Source organism: Ovis canadensis, chromosome 5 (assembly GCF_042477335.2).
Source record: "Ovis canadensis isolate MfBH-ARS-UI-01 breed Bighorn chromosome 5, ARS-UI_OviCan_v2, whole genome shotgun sequence".
In the NCBI taxonomy this organism is placed as follows: Eukaryota; Metazoa; Chordata; class Mammalia; order Artiodactyla; family Bovidae; genus Ovis; species Ovis canadensis.
The window spans coordinates 35,630,586-35,648,884 of NC_091249.1; the positions used below are offsets into that span (position 1 = coordinate 35,630,586).

At 35.7% G+C, this 18,299-nt stretch overlaps 1 protein-coding gene across 5 annotated transcripts in view; it reads left to right on the forward strand.

Moving 5' to 3' along the window:
* The window catches only part of RAPGEF6 (Rap guanine nucleotide exchange factor 6), a 220,554-nt gene that overhangs the window by 47,117 nt on the left and 155,138 nt on the right, over positions 1-18,299 (forward strand). For all 5 annotated transcript variants that reach the window (XM_069591597.1, XM_069591598.1, XM_069591601.1 and 2 more), the window contains one exon: positions 10,766-10,835. In XM_069591597.1, the coding sequence (XP_069447698.1) occupies positions 10,766-10,835 (70 nt within the window). The remainder of the gene's footprint in view (positions 1-10,765; positions 10,836-18,299) is intronic.

An 18,299-nucleotide genomic window follows, 5' to 3' on the forward strand; every position in this document is an offset into this window, starting at 1 on the left:
TATTCTGCCTGTTGGGACAGACAGAAATTATTGCTATACTTCTGCTGCTGCAAAATGAATACCTTGATTGAAAATGATGCTGTCTAGAGTGCTGAGGCTATCAATGGCATTTTGTGAGCCTGTGGACAGTGCTTCTGGCAGAAGCATTGTAGATGGCAAAAGCCAATCATGTCCAGAATATGTGTTTGTTCCAATGAGGACAAATATATTCCTCCTCCATGATAGAAAAGGTCCAGCATAAATAATCGGCATTCAGCCTTGAACAGTGCTGGGAAGTCCCTTGTTAACAGCAGTCTGGGTAGTTCATCCACCCCATGGGTGAGACTTCAAATTGTAGCTTTGGGGGCTTTGATTTATAATCTCAGGCCACAAACTGATATCATTATCAGTTTACAAGCAAAACTGCAGCTCTCCTTTTACTTTAACCTTGTTACAGTGCTGTATGTTTAATCTTATGAGTCACAGGATGTTGATATTCCCCAGGGATGTTGGCCAGACTTCCAGGGGCTCAAGAATTCCAAAACCCACTCCCTTTCTTATCTAAAGTGCCACCTGACTTTCTGTGCTTGTGGGCAGGCACAGAATATGGGCATTGTCCGGGAAAGTCAGAAGCAGGTCAGAGGTCTGCTCTCTCGCTTCTGAACAAGACTTCCTCCATTTTAATTTCCTTAACAGACGGCCTCACGGTTGTTCAGGCTGAAGAGCATAGAAATAAGCTAAGTAACATGAGAAGTCTCCTTAATTCTGTAAGTCAAATAACAGTTCCAGAGAGTCAGTAGAAATAAAGTGATCAGAGAAACAAGTAATGGGTTAAATAATGCAGAAAACAATTTTTGAGCAGTAGAGGATTTAGTAAAGAAAAAGTTCCACCATGAATGAGAAGTATGTTTTTGTGCATCAATTCCTACATCCATTAACTTACTGATAGCAATAATAGTAAGAACAGAATGTTCTATCAAGATATGATTATGTGTATCTGTGACATTTTTCAACTATTTGGTTCCTTGCAAAATCTTCCATAATGGTTCTAAGAGGAAGCTAATATTGGGAACAGAAAGAGTAGGGAATAATGTTTGAATCCATAATACTTGAGTTCTCATGAGGGGACAGTAGTAGGTGGTTCTCTTCCAATACAAATGATCAGCATGTGTTAGGCATCTGGAAACAGGGGTTCCTAACTGATAGGTAGTAGTAGTTTCTACCTCATTGGTTACAGTACATACAAATTAAGGGGCTATTTCAAACACCATAGGATTTAGGGAAGATAGTCCATTCACAATAGTTGATGGAGTTCTCCTATAATTAGGGTTCCCAAATGCAAGATCTTGATCCACATAGCAATCCCTTGCTAGCCTTGTCATACTCTATCAGTAAGTGGGTATGACTAATAAAGTCCAGATAATTTCCAGTAAAATATGTCAACCAGTACTCTTCCCCAGATACAATGGATAACATGTGAAATTAGTGTGATCTAGTAGACATAAGTTTTGTCCATAAAAAGTCAAAGTTAAGAAAGGACAGGCCTTGCTTGCAGGGCAGGCAGAGTTACCTTGAGTTGAGGTCTGGTTCACATTTCTCCAGCTATAGGTTCCCCGGTGACTTTCTTTATGTTCTCTTAGCACAGTGGCCAGAAGTTCAGACGTGGATGACATTCCACATTACGGTCAGACTTCCAAGAATGTCTGTTCACAAGAATAGTAGTGGGTTAGTGGCACGTATTTTCATTTTTCTTGTCCAGGAATCGTTACTAATACGGTATTATCCTTCCCCTGCTCAGTAAAATCAGCAGGTAAGGGAGGACTGTTAGGCTGCGTTACTCAGACTTTAGCTTCAATTACATGTATTTCATTTGTGGATCCAAACCCTCCATCACCTCTGTTAGTAAGGAGGAACATTCTCCTTTTTGTACTTTGTCAGTTACATGTGGAAGAATGAGCAGTTGGTAAATCATGTTTATAGTAAATCATCTTTTCCTTCATTTTGTAGAATTACTCCTTGGTAGTAAGGAGAAATGGGGTCTGTAGCTTGGGTCTGTAACTGCCCCCATGGACACAGATCCCTTTTAATACTAAACTGAAGTGTTCTTTTTATTAATCCAAAGTGCCCCCAAGGCATTCTAATTCCTATACCAGTTGGAATAGCCCATATCAAAACTTTAATAAAGCCAAGTTTGGATATGGAGTCAAATCCAGCCCAGTGGCCTCAGGAGTAGCTCAGAAAGAAGCTAATGCCCCTGGGATAATTTCTCAGTACTCAGTTGTTTCAGGACAAAAGTCTGTTCTATGAATTTGTGAGTTTTGTATAGTCATCTTCATCCAAGGAGTTTATGATTCTCTTATAGGGCTGTTACTTGAAATATTGAAGTCAGTATTTAAGTTAGTCCTCTGGTTTTTATAAGAGCCCTCTCCAAGTTTAATGAGTTGCTGTGTAAGCAGACCATTCATTCTTTCAAACCAGCAGCTTGAGGATAATAAGAAATATGAAAGATCCATTGTATATTATGTTCCCGGGCAACTCCTGTATTAACTCACCTTTAAACTGTGACCCATTGTCATTCTGAATTTGAAGTAGTTAACTCTTCAGTCGCTCAGTCATGTCAGACTCTGCAGTCCATGGACTGCAGCATGCCAGGCCTCCCTGTCCTTCACTGTGTCCCAGAGTTTGCTCAAACTCAAGTTCATTGAGTAGGTGATGCCATCCAACCATCGCATCCTCCATCACCCCCTTCTCTTCCTGCCCTCAGTCTTTCCCCCATCATCAGGGTCTTTTCCAATGAATTGGCTCTTTGCAAGAGGTGGCCAAAGTATTGGAGCTTTGGCATCAGTCCTTGCAATGAATATTCAGGTTGATTTCCTTTAGGATGGACTGGTTTAATCTTTTTGCTGTCCAAGGGACTCTTAAGAGGCTTCTCCACCACCGCAGTTTGAAAGCATCAATTCTTCAGTATTTTTCCCAGATTATGTCTTGCCTTTTTGTTTTTCAATGATAACTTCTTTAAGTGTGAGAGGTCCAAAGTACTTAAGTGTTCTACTAATTTATTTGAAGTACTTAAACGTGTTCTGCTAATCTTTGCCTATTCCAAGTTTGTAAATATTCTCTTCTGTGTGTTCTTAGACAGTTTTCTTAAACTAGCTTTACTGGTGTATAATTTACATACCATAAAATTCACCCATAAGTTTTTACTCTAATAATTTATGATTAATATATACATTGGTACACCATAGTTTTAGACTTCCTTTACCTGAAAAAGTTCTGCATGCTCTTTTGCAGTTAAAATCTGACAGACTTTCTGTCTCAATATCTACCTTGTGCAGATATTTAAAAGTAGTCTTTGTTGTGGCATTTTTCACTTAGCATAATGTCTTTGAGGTTCATCGCTGTTTTAGACTATAACAGTTGTAGCATGTGTATTTTTTTCAATTGTTAAATTGTATTTCATTCTAAGAAGATTTCACATTTTGTCTAGCCATTCATGAGAAGATGAAAAGTTAGAAATTTTATTGTTTTAGTTTAGGGGCTTTTATGAATAATGCTGCTATAAAGATTCAAATACATGTCTTTACATGGGCTGTGTATTTATTTTTTCTTTTGTAGATATGTAGGAGAGGATTGCTATGTCATATAAATATATATTTAATTTTTGAGGAAAGGTCCAAATTGCTTAAAAGATCACTATTATGTTACATACGGACCAAGAACATACCATGGATATCATTTTTTGCATCCTCTCCTTCACTTGGTATTGACAGTCTTTTGATTATTACTCTTCTAGTATGTGTTTAACTATCTCAGTGATTTTAACTTGTATTTCAGTATAGTGACTGTTACTGTTGAGGCTCTTATGTGCTTATTAAGCATTCCTGTACCTTTGTTGAAATGTCTGTTCAAAGCGTTTCTCCATTTTTCATTTATATTATGTCTTAAGTTGTAAGAATTTGTGTTTTAGATATAAGTTCTTCATGAGATGTATGATTTTTAATTGTGTTTGTTTTTACCAAGTTTTAAGAACTTAGATATTTTAGATAAAAGTTACAAGTTCTTTGTCAGATATATGATATGCATGTATTTTCTTTTTTCTGTGGCTTGTTTTTTCCTTAATAGTGTCTTCTGAAGCATGAGTGTTTTATGTTTTCATGAGATTCAGTTTTTTTTTTCCTTTTGAGGACCTAGATTTTGGTGGTGTATCTAGGAAATCTTTGTTTAGCTTTTCTCTTATGACTTTTTCTGGATGGTTTTCAGTTTGAGCTATTATAGTTTGGTCTAGTCCATTATGACTTCATTTTTGGTTTTGTTTCTCTTTTTTTTGTGTTTTTGCTTAAGAATAGTCAGTTGACCCATTGCCATTTTAGAAGGCATTGAATTGCTTTTGTTGAAAATCAGTTGACCATATGTATGTCTGTTTGTTTGCTTTTGCTGAACTAATGTTTACTCTCTTTCATTTAACTATATTTCTATTTTGGTACTAATCTTCTACCTTAATGATTGTGGCTTGTTGTAAGTTGTCAAATCAGTACCTTGAGTCTTACAGCTTTGTTCATTTTTAGAGTGATTTTGCTTATTTTAGGTTCTTTGTTTTTCCATATGAATGTAAGGATATGCTTGTTTTATGAATCCTGATAGGATTCTCATAAAAAAAATTGTTTATTTCATAATGGACTTTTTTACAGCAATTTTAGGTTTACACCATGGAGTGGAAGGTGTACAGATTTTTCATGTACTTTCTGCCCCTGCTCATGCATAGTCTACACCATTATGAGCTACTCTCACAGAAGTGGTACATTTGTTAGAGGTGATGAACTTCACCCAAAGTACAGTTTATATCAGGGTTCACTCTTGGTAATGTACATTCTTTGTGTTTGGACAAACATATAAAGCTGTATTTTCACCATGATAGTATTATACAGAGTAGTTTCCCAGACCTCAGATTCCTCTGAATTCCACCTTTCTACCAACCCCTGGCTTTTTTATAGGTTTGCGTTTTCCACGGTGTCATATAGTTGAAATCATACCATGTATAGTGTTTTCAGATTGGATTCTTTCACTTAGAAATACATAATACGCTTCCTCCGTGTCTCTTCATAGCTTAATAGTGCATTTCTTATAGCACTGAATAATAGTCTGTCATCTGAATGTACCACAGTTTGTTTATCCAGTCACATGCTGAAGAGTATCTTGGTTGCCTCCATATTTTGCCATTTGTGAATAGTTGCTATAAACATCGAGGTACAAGTGTTTCTGTGGATATAAATTTTCAGCTCCTTTGGGTAAATACCAGGGAACATGATTACAGAATCATATGGTAAGAGTATTTTTAGTTGTGTAAGAAATTGCCAAACTGTCTTCCAAAGTGGCTGTACCATTTTGCATTATTAGCAGCAATGAATGAGAGTTCTTGTTCCTCCACGTCCTTTGCAGCATTTGGTATTGTCAGGGATCTGGATTTCGGTGTTTCTGATAAAGTGTATCTTGTTACTTTAATTTGCATTCTTTGCTTGAGTGTCTGTTAAGGTCTTTCACCCATTTTTAAATTATGTTGTTTGTTTTTGTATCTTTGTTTTAAGAGTTATTTATATGTTTTAGACAACAAGCTTTTATCAGAACTCAGCTCAGTTCACTCAGTCGTGTCTGACTCTGCACGCCAGGCTTCCCTGTCCATCACCAACTCCCAGAGCTTGCTCAAACTCGTGTCCCTTGAGTCGGTGATACTCAAGTAGTTAAACATGTACTCTCCTCTTTCACTTTCATCAAGAGGCTCTTTAGTTTTTCTTCTCTTTGTGCCATAAGGGTGGTGTCATCTGTATATCTGAGGTTATTGATACTTCCAGCATCTTGATTCCAGGTTGACTCAGTTTTAATTCTCAGAGCCAGTGGGGTCTGAGAGCCACCCTGTTCACCAGTGCTTCCCTGTGGAGAGGCTGGGGGAGCACGGGGCCCTCAGCAGCGGAGGTGGGAGGACCCAAGGGTGGGTAGGAGACCTCTTAGCCAGAGGGTGAGGACCATGTGGGCTGCCCCGACCCACTAATACTTCACCATTAGTACCAACTCACCCTCCTGGGGATAGCCAAAGGCTCTACCAATGGGACAACGCTGGAAATGGGCCTCGAACGCTCACGCCAGCTTGGCCCCACAGAGAAATATTTAATGAAGCATTATTATTAACATTAATACATATGTAAACTTTTTTGAGAAATGGAAGAAGGAATTTTTCAGTCTCCTTTATGAATATAGTATTATCATGATGATGTACTATTGTAAGAAAACTGCATTTCTCATGAACATACATGTAGAAATTAACAAAATAATAGCAGACCAAATCCATGAATATATTAGAAGTATTAGACATTTGTGATCAGGTTGGGTTTATCCTAGGAATGCAAGGAAGTTTAAAATCCATAAAACAATTAATGTAGTATTCTCCATTAGTAAAAGAGTGGACAGAAGCTACATGATCCTTTCAGAAAGCAGGAAAAAAAAAATTTGACAAAACTCAAAACTCGTTCTTGATAAAACTTTTTAAAGTTAACTATATGGAAGGAAACTTCTTCAGTAACCCTTGTCTAGGACATGTACAAAAATTCTTTGCTGTGAGAAGTTTTTAATTTCCATTTTTTCATTTATATCTCTGATCCATTTCTAATTTTTGATTATGGTATTAAAATCTTCCTTTTTTCTGTATTGATATATGGTTGTTTTGTCACTTGCTGCTATTGCTGCTGCTAAGTCGCTTCAGTCATGTCCGACTCTGTGCGACCCCATAGACGGCAGCCCACCGGGCTCAGCCGTCCCTGGGATTCTCCAGGCAAGAACACTGGAGTGGATTACTACTTGTAGATAGTATCTTTTCCCTCATTGAATTCCCTTGGCACTTTTATCAAAAATCAGTTGAACATATATGTGTGGGTCTGATTTTGTTCTCTCAGTCCTGTGTTATTGATCTATAAAATAATCTGATGCCATACTGTCTTGAGTATTCTGCTGCTGCTAAGTCGCTTCAGTCGTGTCCAACTCTGTGCGACCCCAGAGACGGCAGCCCACCGGGCTCCCCCACCCCTGGGATTCTGCAGGCAAGAATACTGGAGTGGGTTACCATCTAGCTTTATAAAATTACCATGAAATGTAACATAAACATTCCATCTTCTTGTTTTCCAAAATTAGTTTAGTTATTTTAGATCTTTTACATTTCTATGTAAATTTTATAATCATCATGTCAGTGTCTCTAAGGCAACTTGTTGATTACATTGAGTTTGTAGAACATTTCCACCCATAAATGAAGTATATCTTATTTAGGACATCTTAATTTTCTTGTCAGTGTTTTATAGATTTTTTAGTTGGCAGTTTTATAGAGATTTTGTGCATGTTTTTATAAACTTATCTCAAGTATTCTGGTTTTCATTCTATCTTTAATGGAATTAATTTTTTTTTTCAGATTGTTCATTGATAATATACAATAAAAGCATTGATTTTTTAATATTGAGCTTGAAGCCTTCAATCTTGGTAAATTCACTTGTTTCTTTAAAAAATAATAATAATAATTTGTCCATACCAATTTAATTTGTGCCACACTGCTTGCAGTCAGCGTCTTAGTTCCTTGACCAGGGATCAAACCTAGGCCACAGCAGTGAAAGCCCCGAGCGCTAACCACTGGACTGGAATTCCCTGAAAACAGAATGTATAGAATTTACTTAATGTATAGTCATGTCATCTCCAGTGCAGCTTTTCTCATGCCTTTCTTGTTTAAGTTATTGTTCTAGGAATTCAAATAGTTGGAGAATGTTGCTTTACGTCAGTACTTTAGCTGATAAATTCAGAAGGAATGATACAATTATAAAATGGCTTTTTCAGTAGCCCCTAATAACACTTGAGGTCTGGTCACCAATTAAAAAAGGATACTAAATCTAATAGATGGAAAATTGATAGGAAGATTTATAGTATTGTGGGCATATTAAATTGACAGTGTCTGAAACCACTCACTGTTGTTAACACTACTAAAAACTGGCACAATCAGACATTATGTGTCTACCTATGTGATGTGGTAGAATATTCCACTAGGTCTTAAAAAAAAAAAACTTCTGTTTCTCTGTTGAATTCATGTTTATCTCACTTTCTTAAACATTTGGAGCATACTTAGAAATAGCTGTTTCAGTGTTGTCTGTTGATTCTCTCACTGCTGACAGCTGTAGATCTGTTTTTATAGATTGGTTTTTCTTTGGCTATGGATCATATAGTCCTCTTTGCATGATATTTTTTTGTTTTACTGGATGTCAGATTTCTGTGTTGCTGTATTCCAAAACAGATTTCTGTGTTGCTGTATTTTAGAAGGCAATGGCACCCCACTCCAGTACTCTTGCCTGGAAAATCCCGTGGATGGAGGACCCTGGAAGGCTGCGGTCCATGGGGTCGCTGAGGGTCAGACATGACTGAGTGACTTCACTATCATGCATTGGAGAAGGAAATGGCAACCCAGTCCAGGGTTCTTGCCTGGAGAATCCCAGGGATGGGGGAGCCTGGTGGGCTGCTATCTATGGGGTCGCACAGAGTCATACACAACTGAAGTGACTTAGCAGCAGAGTAGTATTAGGCTTTCTTCTGACATGTAGTTCACTTAATTGGAATTTGTTTGAGTGAGTGTAGCACTTCTTTGGAGACGGCAACGGCACCCTACTCCAGTACTCTTGCCTGGAAAATCCTATGGACGGAGGAGTCTGGTGGCCTGCAGTCTATGGGGTCGCTAAGGGTCGGACACGACTGAGAGACTTCATTTTCACTTTTCACATTCATAAATTGGAGAAGGAAATGGCAACCCACTCCAGTGTTCTTACCTGGAGAATCCCAGGGACTGGGGAGCCTGATGGGCTACAATCGATGGGGTCGCACAGAGTTGGACACGACTGGGTTGACTTAGCAGCACTTCTTTAGACTAATTTATCACATTGCAAAGGAAATAGATTTCTGAAGATCCTACCCAATGTCCTGTGTATTATGTGGTCTTCCACATAATACAAGTTATATAGAATACATAATACAGGCTCTTTACCATCCGAGCCACCGGGAAGCCCGGTCTTTCCACACCCCAAATCTGTCTCTGTCTTTTCAATTCAGTGACACTGGCAGACTCTGCTCGGTTTCTCCCTTTTTGCATTGTGGCCTGGAGATTACCTGTAATTAGTAAAATTGGGATATTGTAAGGGTCATCTTAGGTTTTTAATTTCCTCTCTAAAGCATCCATATACATGCCCTACCAACTTTCCAGAATCTTGAAACTGTTGCTTAATGTGTTTTGTCTGATTTTCCTTTTTTGTTGTTTTTTGTTTTTTCTTTCATGTAGGAGAGTAAATCTATTCCCTGTTATTCCATCTTGAAAGTAAACTTTCACATATTTGCTTTTATTGTTTTATGTATTACATAAGGTAGGAGTTTTGGTGGGAGGAAGAACAACAACAAAAAAATACAGGCTAGTGCTTAAGAAAAAACAGCAGGGATTTTTTTGTTATGTTAAAAAGTAAGTTCATTTGGATTTTGATTAGTATTTTGTTGTAAACTAATATTTGTATATAATCATATACTTTGTGGAAAGTTGACATTTTTATAATAGCTTCCTTGTAAGTATATGCTATATCACTTCTTTTATGAAGCCCTATTTTCAATTCATCAATAGAATTGTATAGTTTTTTATAAGTATTTCTGTATTTCCTTATTAAATAGTTTATATTTTGGTATTTATAGTTTTGCTTACATTATTAGTGGAATTTTAAAGTTATTTCTATAGTGTTTTATTTATATATTTTATAATTAACCATGGTACTTAATTTCTATTTTATAGTATTTTAGATTGCTTTTATTACATATTAAGTATGTTAACCTTTTGTGTGTCTAGTATTTTTTTATACCCCACCTTTAAAAAAAATTCAGTTCATCTTTTCAAATGAAAATACCAGTATTTTGAGTGCTTTCTTCTTTTGATTTGCATAGAATTCTTTCTTCCAGACAAATACATAAAAACTCAAATTTTCTTTGAGTACTGCTGCCATTTTTATTTTTTCCAAAGAGCTATCCAGGGCCTCTAACACTATTTTTTTTTTTTTTAATGAGTCACTTCTGTATTTTACTTCATTTTTTAATATATTCAAGTAATAATATCTTTAAAGTTTTTTTATGTCTGTTATCTAATATCAGTTTCAAAAATTTGTTATTAAAAAAAATCTTCCATAATTTTAGCGTTACTCTTCAGTAGGTGTGGTTTTGGGGCTCCCCTGGTAGCTCAGTGGTAAAGAGTCGGTCTGCAATGCAGGAGACCCAGGTTCAATTCCTGGGTGGGGAAGATCCCCTGGAGGAGGGCATGGCAACCCACTCCAGTGTTCTTGCCTGGAGAATCCCCATGGGCAGAGGAGCCTGGTGGGCCACAGTCCATGGGGTCGCAGAGTCGGACATGACTGAGCGACTCAGCAGCAGCAGCAAGTGTGGTTTTTCTTTAATTCAACACATACTAATAGATGTTCAAAATTTGAGATTAGGTAGATATCTTTTATAATCAGTTTCAGAGAATGGTTAAAGGCAGAATTTTTAAAATAATTATCACACTGTGTATTGAGGCCACATATCTGGGCAAGTAAAAGAAGGGGGGTTTTTTTGTTTGTTTTTAAGAAAATCTTGAAGTGATAGAATCACAATTTTTTGGTTAACATCTAAGTTTTTTTGGTTCATTTTTTTTTTCTGTATTGATACATTTTATAACCTTTGCTAAAGAAATATTTTTCTGTTTTTATAGTTTTGGTAAGCAGTTTGGAGGAAAAAGAGGATGTGATTGTCTTGTATTAGAACCTTCAGAAATGATTGTGGTAAGAACTTTAAAAAATGTTGAATTCCTTTTTGTTACGCTTGACTTTCATCTTTAAATGTAGTGATCTTTTAAATACTCAAAAAGGTTCCATTAATGTGACTTTTTAAATGTTTTACTAAGCAGCATCAAACCGTATATATTTATATATACCTAGTTTGATGCATTTTCACCCACTTAGAATATTTTTTCTGATTCTTGAGAGAATTTGAAACATGATGCAGTTATATCTAAAGTATTACCAATTTGGTAATTCCTTTACTACATTCACCAGAAAATTTAAATAAGAGCTCTGAAAGGGAACCCTGACTTTCCTATTCAATATAGGTAATAATCTTTGAGCATCTGTGTTCTGTACCCTGGACTAGAGAGAAAGAGATAGAAAAAAAGAGACAATTATATCTAAGAAATGCTTTACATTTTAATATTTTAAGAGTATATTTAAGGATTAGTTCTTTACTTTTTCCCAAGAAAGCTAGGTAGTTAATTTAACTTTAGAAAATAAGACTTTTTTCCCTCACCATTTGAAGAATCCAGAACACAGCTCTCTTTTACCTTGTTCTGAGATGACCTTACTAGGAAACAGCTAATACTGAATGGACGCTTTGTCCCACTAGCGTCTCATGTAGATGATCGTGTCATCTGATTTGATTTAAACTATTGAGAAATGAGGCTGAATTCTTAGTATAGCCTTTTAATATCAGGGTTCAAAACTAAACTACTTTATTTCATAGTGTTATAGTCAGATTGACATCTTCAGCTAGATTCTGTGATCTCTTTGCCAAATTGGATCATCTACATTGTCATGAGCTTAGTGTCCTAAATTTCATATAAGCAACTGGATTTTAAGCTCCTAAAAGGCTGAGATCAGTTTTTTTTTTTTTTCCATTTGTGTCTTCGATAGTATTGCAGAGTACTTCCAATATAGTAAATAAATGTTCAGTAAATTTTACTGGTTCTCAAGTTTGTTCAAGGCTTAAACTGTGTATTGTATTATGTTTATTTTCTTTAAGTGTTGGTATACATGGCATATCTATTAAGGCCTCAGAACTCTTTCTTTTAAATAAGTGCATTGAGAGACATGCTAGGAAAACTGATTCAGGCAGTAGGGTTTTCTCATTTATTTGTGATGTGTGTTTCTCATGCTTTATGGAAAAAGAATGGTGCTTTTGCCATAGTGTTTTTGTATGCAATTGACCCTTAGACAACATGGATTTGAACTGCTCAGTCCACTTATGCAGGTATTTTTCAGTAGTAAATTCTGCAATACTACAGTGTGGTTGGTTGAATCATGTATACAGAGGGCAGACTATAAGTTATATGTGAATTAAGCAACACCTTGTACATACTTTTGTTTTATTGTGGTAAAATACACTTAGGGAATTTACTGTCTTAGCCATTTTTAAATGTAGAGTTCAATTTATTAAGTTAATTATTAAATTTATATCTATCAATTTTCATTTTTAATTAAAGGGAAGAATTGTACTTATCTTGCCCCAAGCCTGGAGTTAACCTTTTCTATGAGGAGATCTGCTTGCTTTTAGTGGAAAGCAGTATTAAGATGCCAAAATCTGGTAGCTGATTGTTTTCATTGCTTCAGGTACCTCAGTGCTTGTAAGGCCTTTCAGTGAACAGAGCTAGAAAATATACATCTGAGTGTATATATATACACACACATACATACACACTTACATATACACCTCTGTATTTATTTCTTTTATATATATCTATAAAACCTAGAGTTAATTCTCATATTCTTTTATTTGTACCTTCTTTCACTAAATGGTGAGAAACTTGGTCTCCATTATCATCAAAATATTTACCTAAGACAGTTTTAAAATTGCTTGCTCATAACAGTGTAGAAAGTACCACTAACTAGAGTATTAACATATACATATATACTTATTTCAGGTGTACAATTTATTGATACTACAAATGTGTACCACTTATAACCTATCTGTCTATCAGAATATAAAATATTTGCATCACCTACCTTACAAAGTAAGGAAATATTCAGAGAATTATAGGGGCTTTGCAGAATGACAGAGAAAGGCCAGTGAGAGAACTAAGTTAAAGGATCTCCCTTTGGCCAAATATGGAACTATGAGAATCCAAATAGAAATGTGTAGTAACTAATGGTAACTTCCTGTATAATAAAGAATTTATAAATTCTAATATGAATGAATGAAAAGGAGAATTTCTTCCTGATAGTCAAATGCCAACTAATATGTCTTAAAGGAATGACTCAGTTAGAAAATAATTGTGTGTTAGTCGCTCAGTCATGCCCGACTCTTTGCAACCCCATGGACTGCAGTCCACCAGGTTCCTCTGTCCATGAGATTTTCCAGCCAAGGATACTGGAGTGGGTTGCCATTTCCTTCTCCAGGGGATCTTCCCAACCCAGGGATCGAACCCGGGTCTTCTGTACTGCAGGCAAATTCTTTACCGACTGAGCTACAAGGAAAGCAAATGTTCGTTGAGAAATGGGATACTTACATAATCTCATTTTTTATCTCCCCACAAATCATTTATGAAGGGAAAAATTACCAAATTTTTGATGGGGAAACAGAAGGATATGATACCACTGTAACAAAAATTATTGCTCCTGCCATCAGTATAGACACAACGTGATACCATACTACTCCTGATACAGTGCACTGAAGAGGACAGGACATTATGTCTGAGAAATATGCCTGCTGGAAGTGCATGCCTGAAACTAATCACTAAGAAGTATCAGACCAAAAAGACATTTTTCAAATTGCTGGCTTATGTTCTTCAAATATCCCAATGTCAAGAAACATCACAGAAAGACTGAGAAACTGTTTCATGTTAAAGGAGAAAAAAAGATATAACTAAATGGAATGCTTTTTATCTTGCTTTAAATCTTGGAGGCAGGAGAGGGTCGTAGCTATAAATGATGATGTTGGCACAGTTGAGATCTGAACTTGGACTGTGGTCAGTGGTCCCTAGCCTTTTTGGCACCAGTTTCATGGCTGACAATTTTTCCAGCCACTGGGGTTGGTGGTGATGGTTTTGAGATTATTCAAACTATTACATTTATTGTACACTTTATTTCTCTTAATATTACTACATCATCTCCACCTCAGATCATCAGGCATTAAATCCCAGAGGTTGGGCGTACCTGAGTTAGATACTATTGAATTTCCTCTTTTTGATTATTTTTTGGGGGTTGTATAAGGTAAAGTCTTTGTTCTAAGGAAATACATGTTGATACATTTTCGGGTCAAGAATCACTTTCTCTTCAATTTATGCTCAGTGTTTCAGAAAAAGTATGTGCATATATACAATTTTAAAAATCACCCCAAAAGTCACATCAACTGTATATCTTTATGATTGGTAATTTTTTAATTCCATAACTCTATCATATTGAATAGGTAAAAATGCATTATGAGTAATAGAAAATAATCTAAAATAATATTAAGATTTTTCTTTCTGAAGTTCTTGAGGATTTTATTTTCATTCCACCATTTATGAATCTTAATTTTGTTTTTTAGTTTTTCACTACTGTTACATCCTTGAAATACAAAATTGTACTTAACATTTTGTAACAGTACAGATCTTTGATACCTCAGTGTATCTTTTAGGTGAAATTATTTACAGTTCATAAAAATGCTTGGTCCCAGTGTGTACTTGGACAAGTATGTACATAGGTATTTGGTCTGAGTATACATAAAGTAACATGTTTACTATTTTGACAAGTGCTATCAAATGGTTTTATTATGTATATATTTCTACAAATGTCGTGAGTAACTGCTGGTGATTGGGAATGCCTGTTTCTGAACACCTTCCTTGTTACCTGATAGGTTAATCATCTCAATCTGATACATAATAATGAAATCTTATTTTAATTTGTGCATATTCTCATACGCTTTACAGAAGGCTTATTTTTATTATCCATGTCTCTTTCCAGTTTTTCTACTTGGGTTACTCTTTATTTGTGTTCATAAGAACTTTTTATTACTGTATAAATGAACACTTTTGTTATAAGAGGTTGTTTATCATTTTATAACTAGTCTAAAGTGAATTTTGCTCCTTGAAGAGGTTCTCTCAGGGTTACTTGAGATGCTGTCTCCCAGGCTTGAAGTCCTAAAAAATTCCTACCAAGTAAAACATAACTCTCAAAAAATTAAAGTGAATTTTGTGTCTATTACAATTTATTTTTTTTAATCTACTGAGTTTTTTAACTCTTACAACTTTTTGGTTTGAAGTCATACTAGAAAGACCTGATGACAGGATTATTGAAGTTTTAAAATCTGTATTACTTTATTGAATTTTATCAGTTCATTGTTTTAAGTAAACTTTTAAGTCTTAACTTCTTCTGGGCAACTGAAGACAGTGGTAAACACTTAATTGTCTCCAAATAAATTTCCTCCAAAAGCAATGTAGTACTAAAAGCAGGGTGTAAGAAATCTATGCACAAACCGTGCCCACAAGCTTGAAAATAGTTGTAAATATAAAGAGAGAAATCACCAGTTCCCAGCTTGCTATCTCTCACTTCATCTCTACTCCCAACCCTCCAACAAAACTTTATGATGAGTAAAGGCCAACCATCCAGATCTATAGAAAACCCAGAAAATGGAAGCTAGTAAATGGAGAAATGGTTGGCCTACATTGCAAGAAGACTAATTCTACACTAAGTGTGAAATACGCGTGTACCTGTGCGTGGGTCAGAACAGAAACTATGTTATTTGAAATTATGAGTGATTGCAGAATAGTCATCTACATGCAGAGTTCAGGATTAAGACAAAAGGTTTAAAAAAGGGAACAAGCTCCCTTTGGCATTTAAGTGCTAAAGAAGCACATGGGTAAATTTTAGTTTCCTGCAAGCTGAAGTGAACACAAAATCGGGTTTTGCACCTCTGCTTCCACTAGCAAAATGAAAAAAATAGCTTAAAACATCTGTCCTTCAAAGTATTTGACAAAAGTGGAGTGTGCTTAGTCACTCAGTCACATCTGACTCTTTGTGACCTCATGGACTATCGAGTCCATGGAATTCTCCAGGCCAGAATACTGGAAGTGTGTAGCTCTTCCCTTCTCCAGGGGATCTTTCCAACCCAGGGATGGAACCCAGGTCTTCTGTGTTGCAGGTGGATTCCTTACCAGCTGAGCCATAAGGGAAGCCCAAGAATACTGGAATGGATATCCTATCCCTTCTCCAGGGGATCTTCCCAACCCAGGAATTGAACTGGGGTCTCCTGCATTGCAGGCAGATTCTTTACCAACTGAGCTATCAAGGAGGCCTGTTTGACAAAAGAGGTGCTATTAAATGAGGGATTTCATAAGACATCCTAGTATCACAAAAAGGTAAAAAAGGAAACTTGACAAATCTATGTATCAATATTATAAACATGATAATTCTTACATGTCAGCTAAGAAAAAGTTTCTCCCTATCCTAGTCATGCAGATGAAAAGTATGGCTGCACTCCAGACAGAATTAAATATATTCAGTCAACTAATTGAAGTATTAAAAAAACAAAAAGCATGTAGAATCAGAAATTTAAAAACCAAGAAAAGAAAATGCTTCCCCTCCCCCTCCAAAAAAAGAGTAAAAAAGTATAAATTTAGTAAGGAATGGATAACAAATCTTTTAGAAAAAAATAAATTGTAAGCTTCTCCCAGGGAAAATCAAGTCAAATGAAAATTTAATAAGGTGTATCAAAGAAGGTCAGGAAAGAACCAAGTAAATGAAAATGACACACAGGATAAAGTAAAAGTGTCAGAAATATGGTTACATACTTGAAAGTCACTAAGAGAGCAAATCTTAAACCATCTCACTACAAAAATGGTAATTGTGTGACATAGAGCTCTTAGTTAAAGCTATGGTGGTAATCACCTTGTAATATGTAAATATATCAACAGTGTTGTACACCTTAAGTATACATTGTTCTGTTAGTCTTAAAACTGGAAAAAAAGTGTCAGAGAAAATAGTGTGAGAAATAATTGTAATAAATAAGGAAAACAATACAAGGATTAAAGGACATTTTAAATGTTTAAGTACAGAAGTGATCCTAAAATAAAAATACAGGTCTTCCTAGGCACCAAAAAATATTTTTTTTTATTAAAAAGCAAGGAATACCTGTTTCTCAGAGAAATAAGTATAACAAAATACACCTAAAATATTGTCACAGAATTGAGACTGAAAATAGATTAGTCATACCAGTAAATGTGAATGTGCTTAATCCACCTTAAGGCTACACCTTGAAAATTTTAAACCTATCAAACAACTTTCTGTCAAAAGATAAGTGAATACACACTGAATTGATAGAATTTGCAAAATAACCATAGTAAAAATATACTATCAACCTATGGAATATATCAACCTATGGAATACATCTAAAAGTGCTCAGAAACTAAAGGGAATAAAAAGCAGACAATATGAACCAACTCTCAGGAGATCCAAATATTACAGATAACACATAGACATTTCAGCGGAAGATTAGAAAATATAAAATGAAAAAATTAATCCCAAACTCTACAACTTGAAACATAACTTAAAATCTCATGTAGGTTAAAGAGAAGGTAAAACTTAGCTGAATAGAGACTTAGGGAATTGAATGATAAGCAGGAAGAAGATAAGAGTCACCTCTTTAAACAATAGTGGTTTGAACTGGGCAGGTCCGCCTACATGTATATTTTCATTTTGTGCATACTACAGTACTACGTGATCCACAGTTGCTTGAATCTGTGAATGTAAGAGCTAAGGATACAGAGGACCAGCTGTAAAGTTATACACAGATTTTAAACTGCATGGAGCGTCAAGTGCTACTATGCCCCGCAATGCTGAAGGGTCAACTGTATACAGGTCCAAGGAAAAATAAAATAGAATGGAAGATAGACAGGCAATACAGTGAAAAAGTCATTTGTTTTTTTTTTCCCCTCATTTTATTTTCTGGACTAATTTTTTAAAACATTGAAATATAGTTAATTGTATAGTTAGTGCTGTATAGCAAAGTGACTCAGTTATACATATATGCATTCTTTTTCATATTGTTTTCCATTATGGTTTATTGTAGAATATTAAGTACAGTTCTCTGTGCCATACAGTAGGACCTTGTTGTTTACCCATTCTGCATATACCAGTTTGTGTCTGCTAATCCCAAACTCCCAGTTAATCCCTCTCCCACACTTCTCCCCTTGGCAACCACCAGTCTAATCTCTCTCTGTGATTTTGTTTCTGTTTCATAGATAAGCTTATTTGTGTCCTATTTTAGATTCCATATGTAAGTGATATCGTGATATTTGTCTTTTTCTTACTTCACTCAGTATGATAATCTTCAGTTGTATCCATGTTACTGCAGATGGCATTTTACTCGTTACGGCTGCATGAGTATTCCATTGTGTGTATGTACCACATCTTCCTTATTCATTCATTGATGGACATTTAGATTGCGTCCATGTTTTGGCTGTTGTAAATAGTATTGCTGTGAACACAGGGGGATGCATG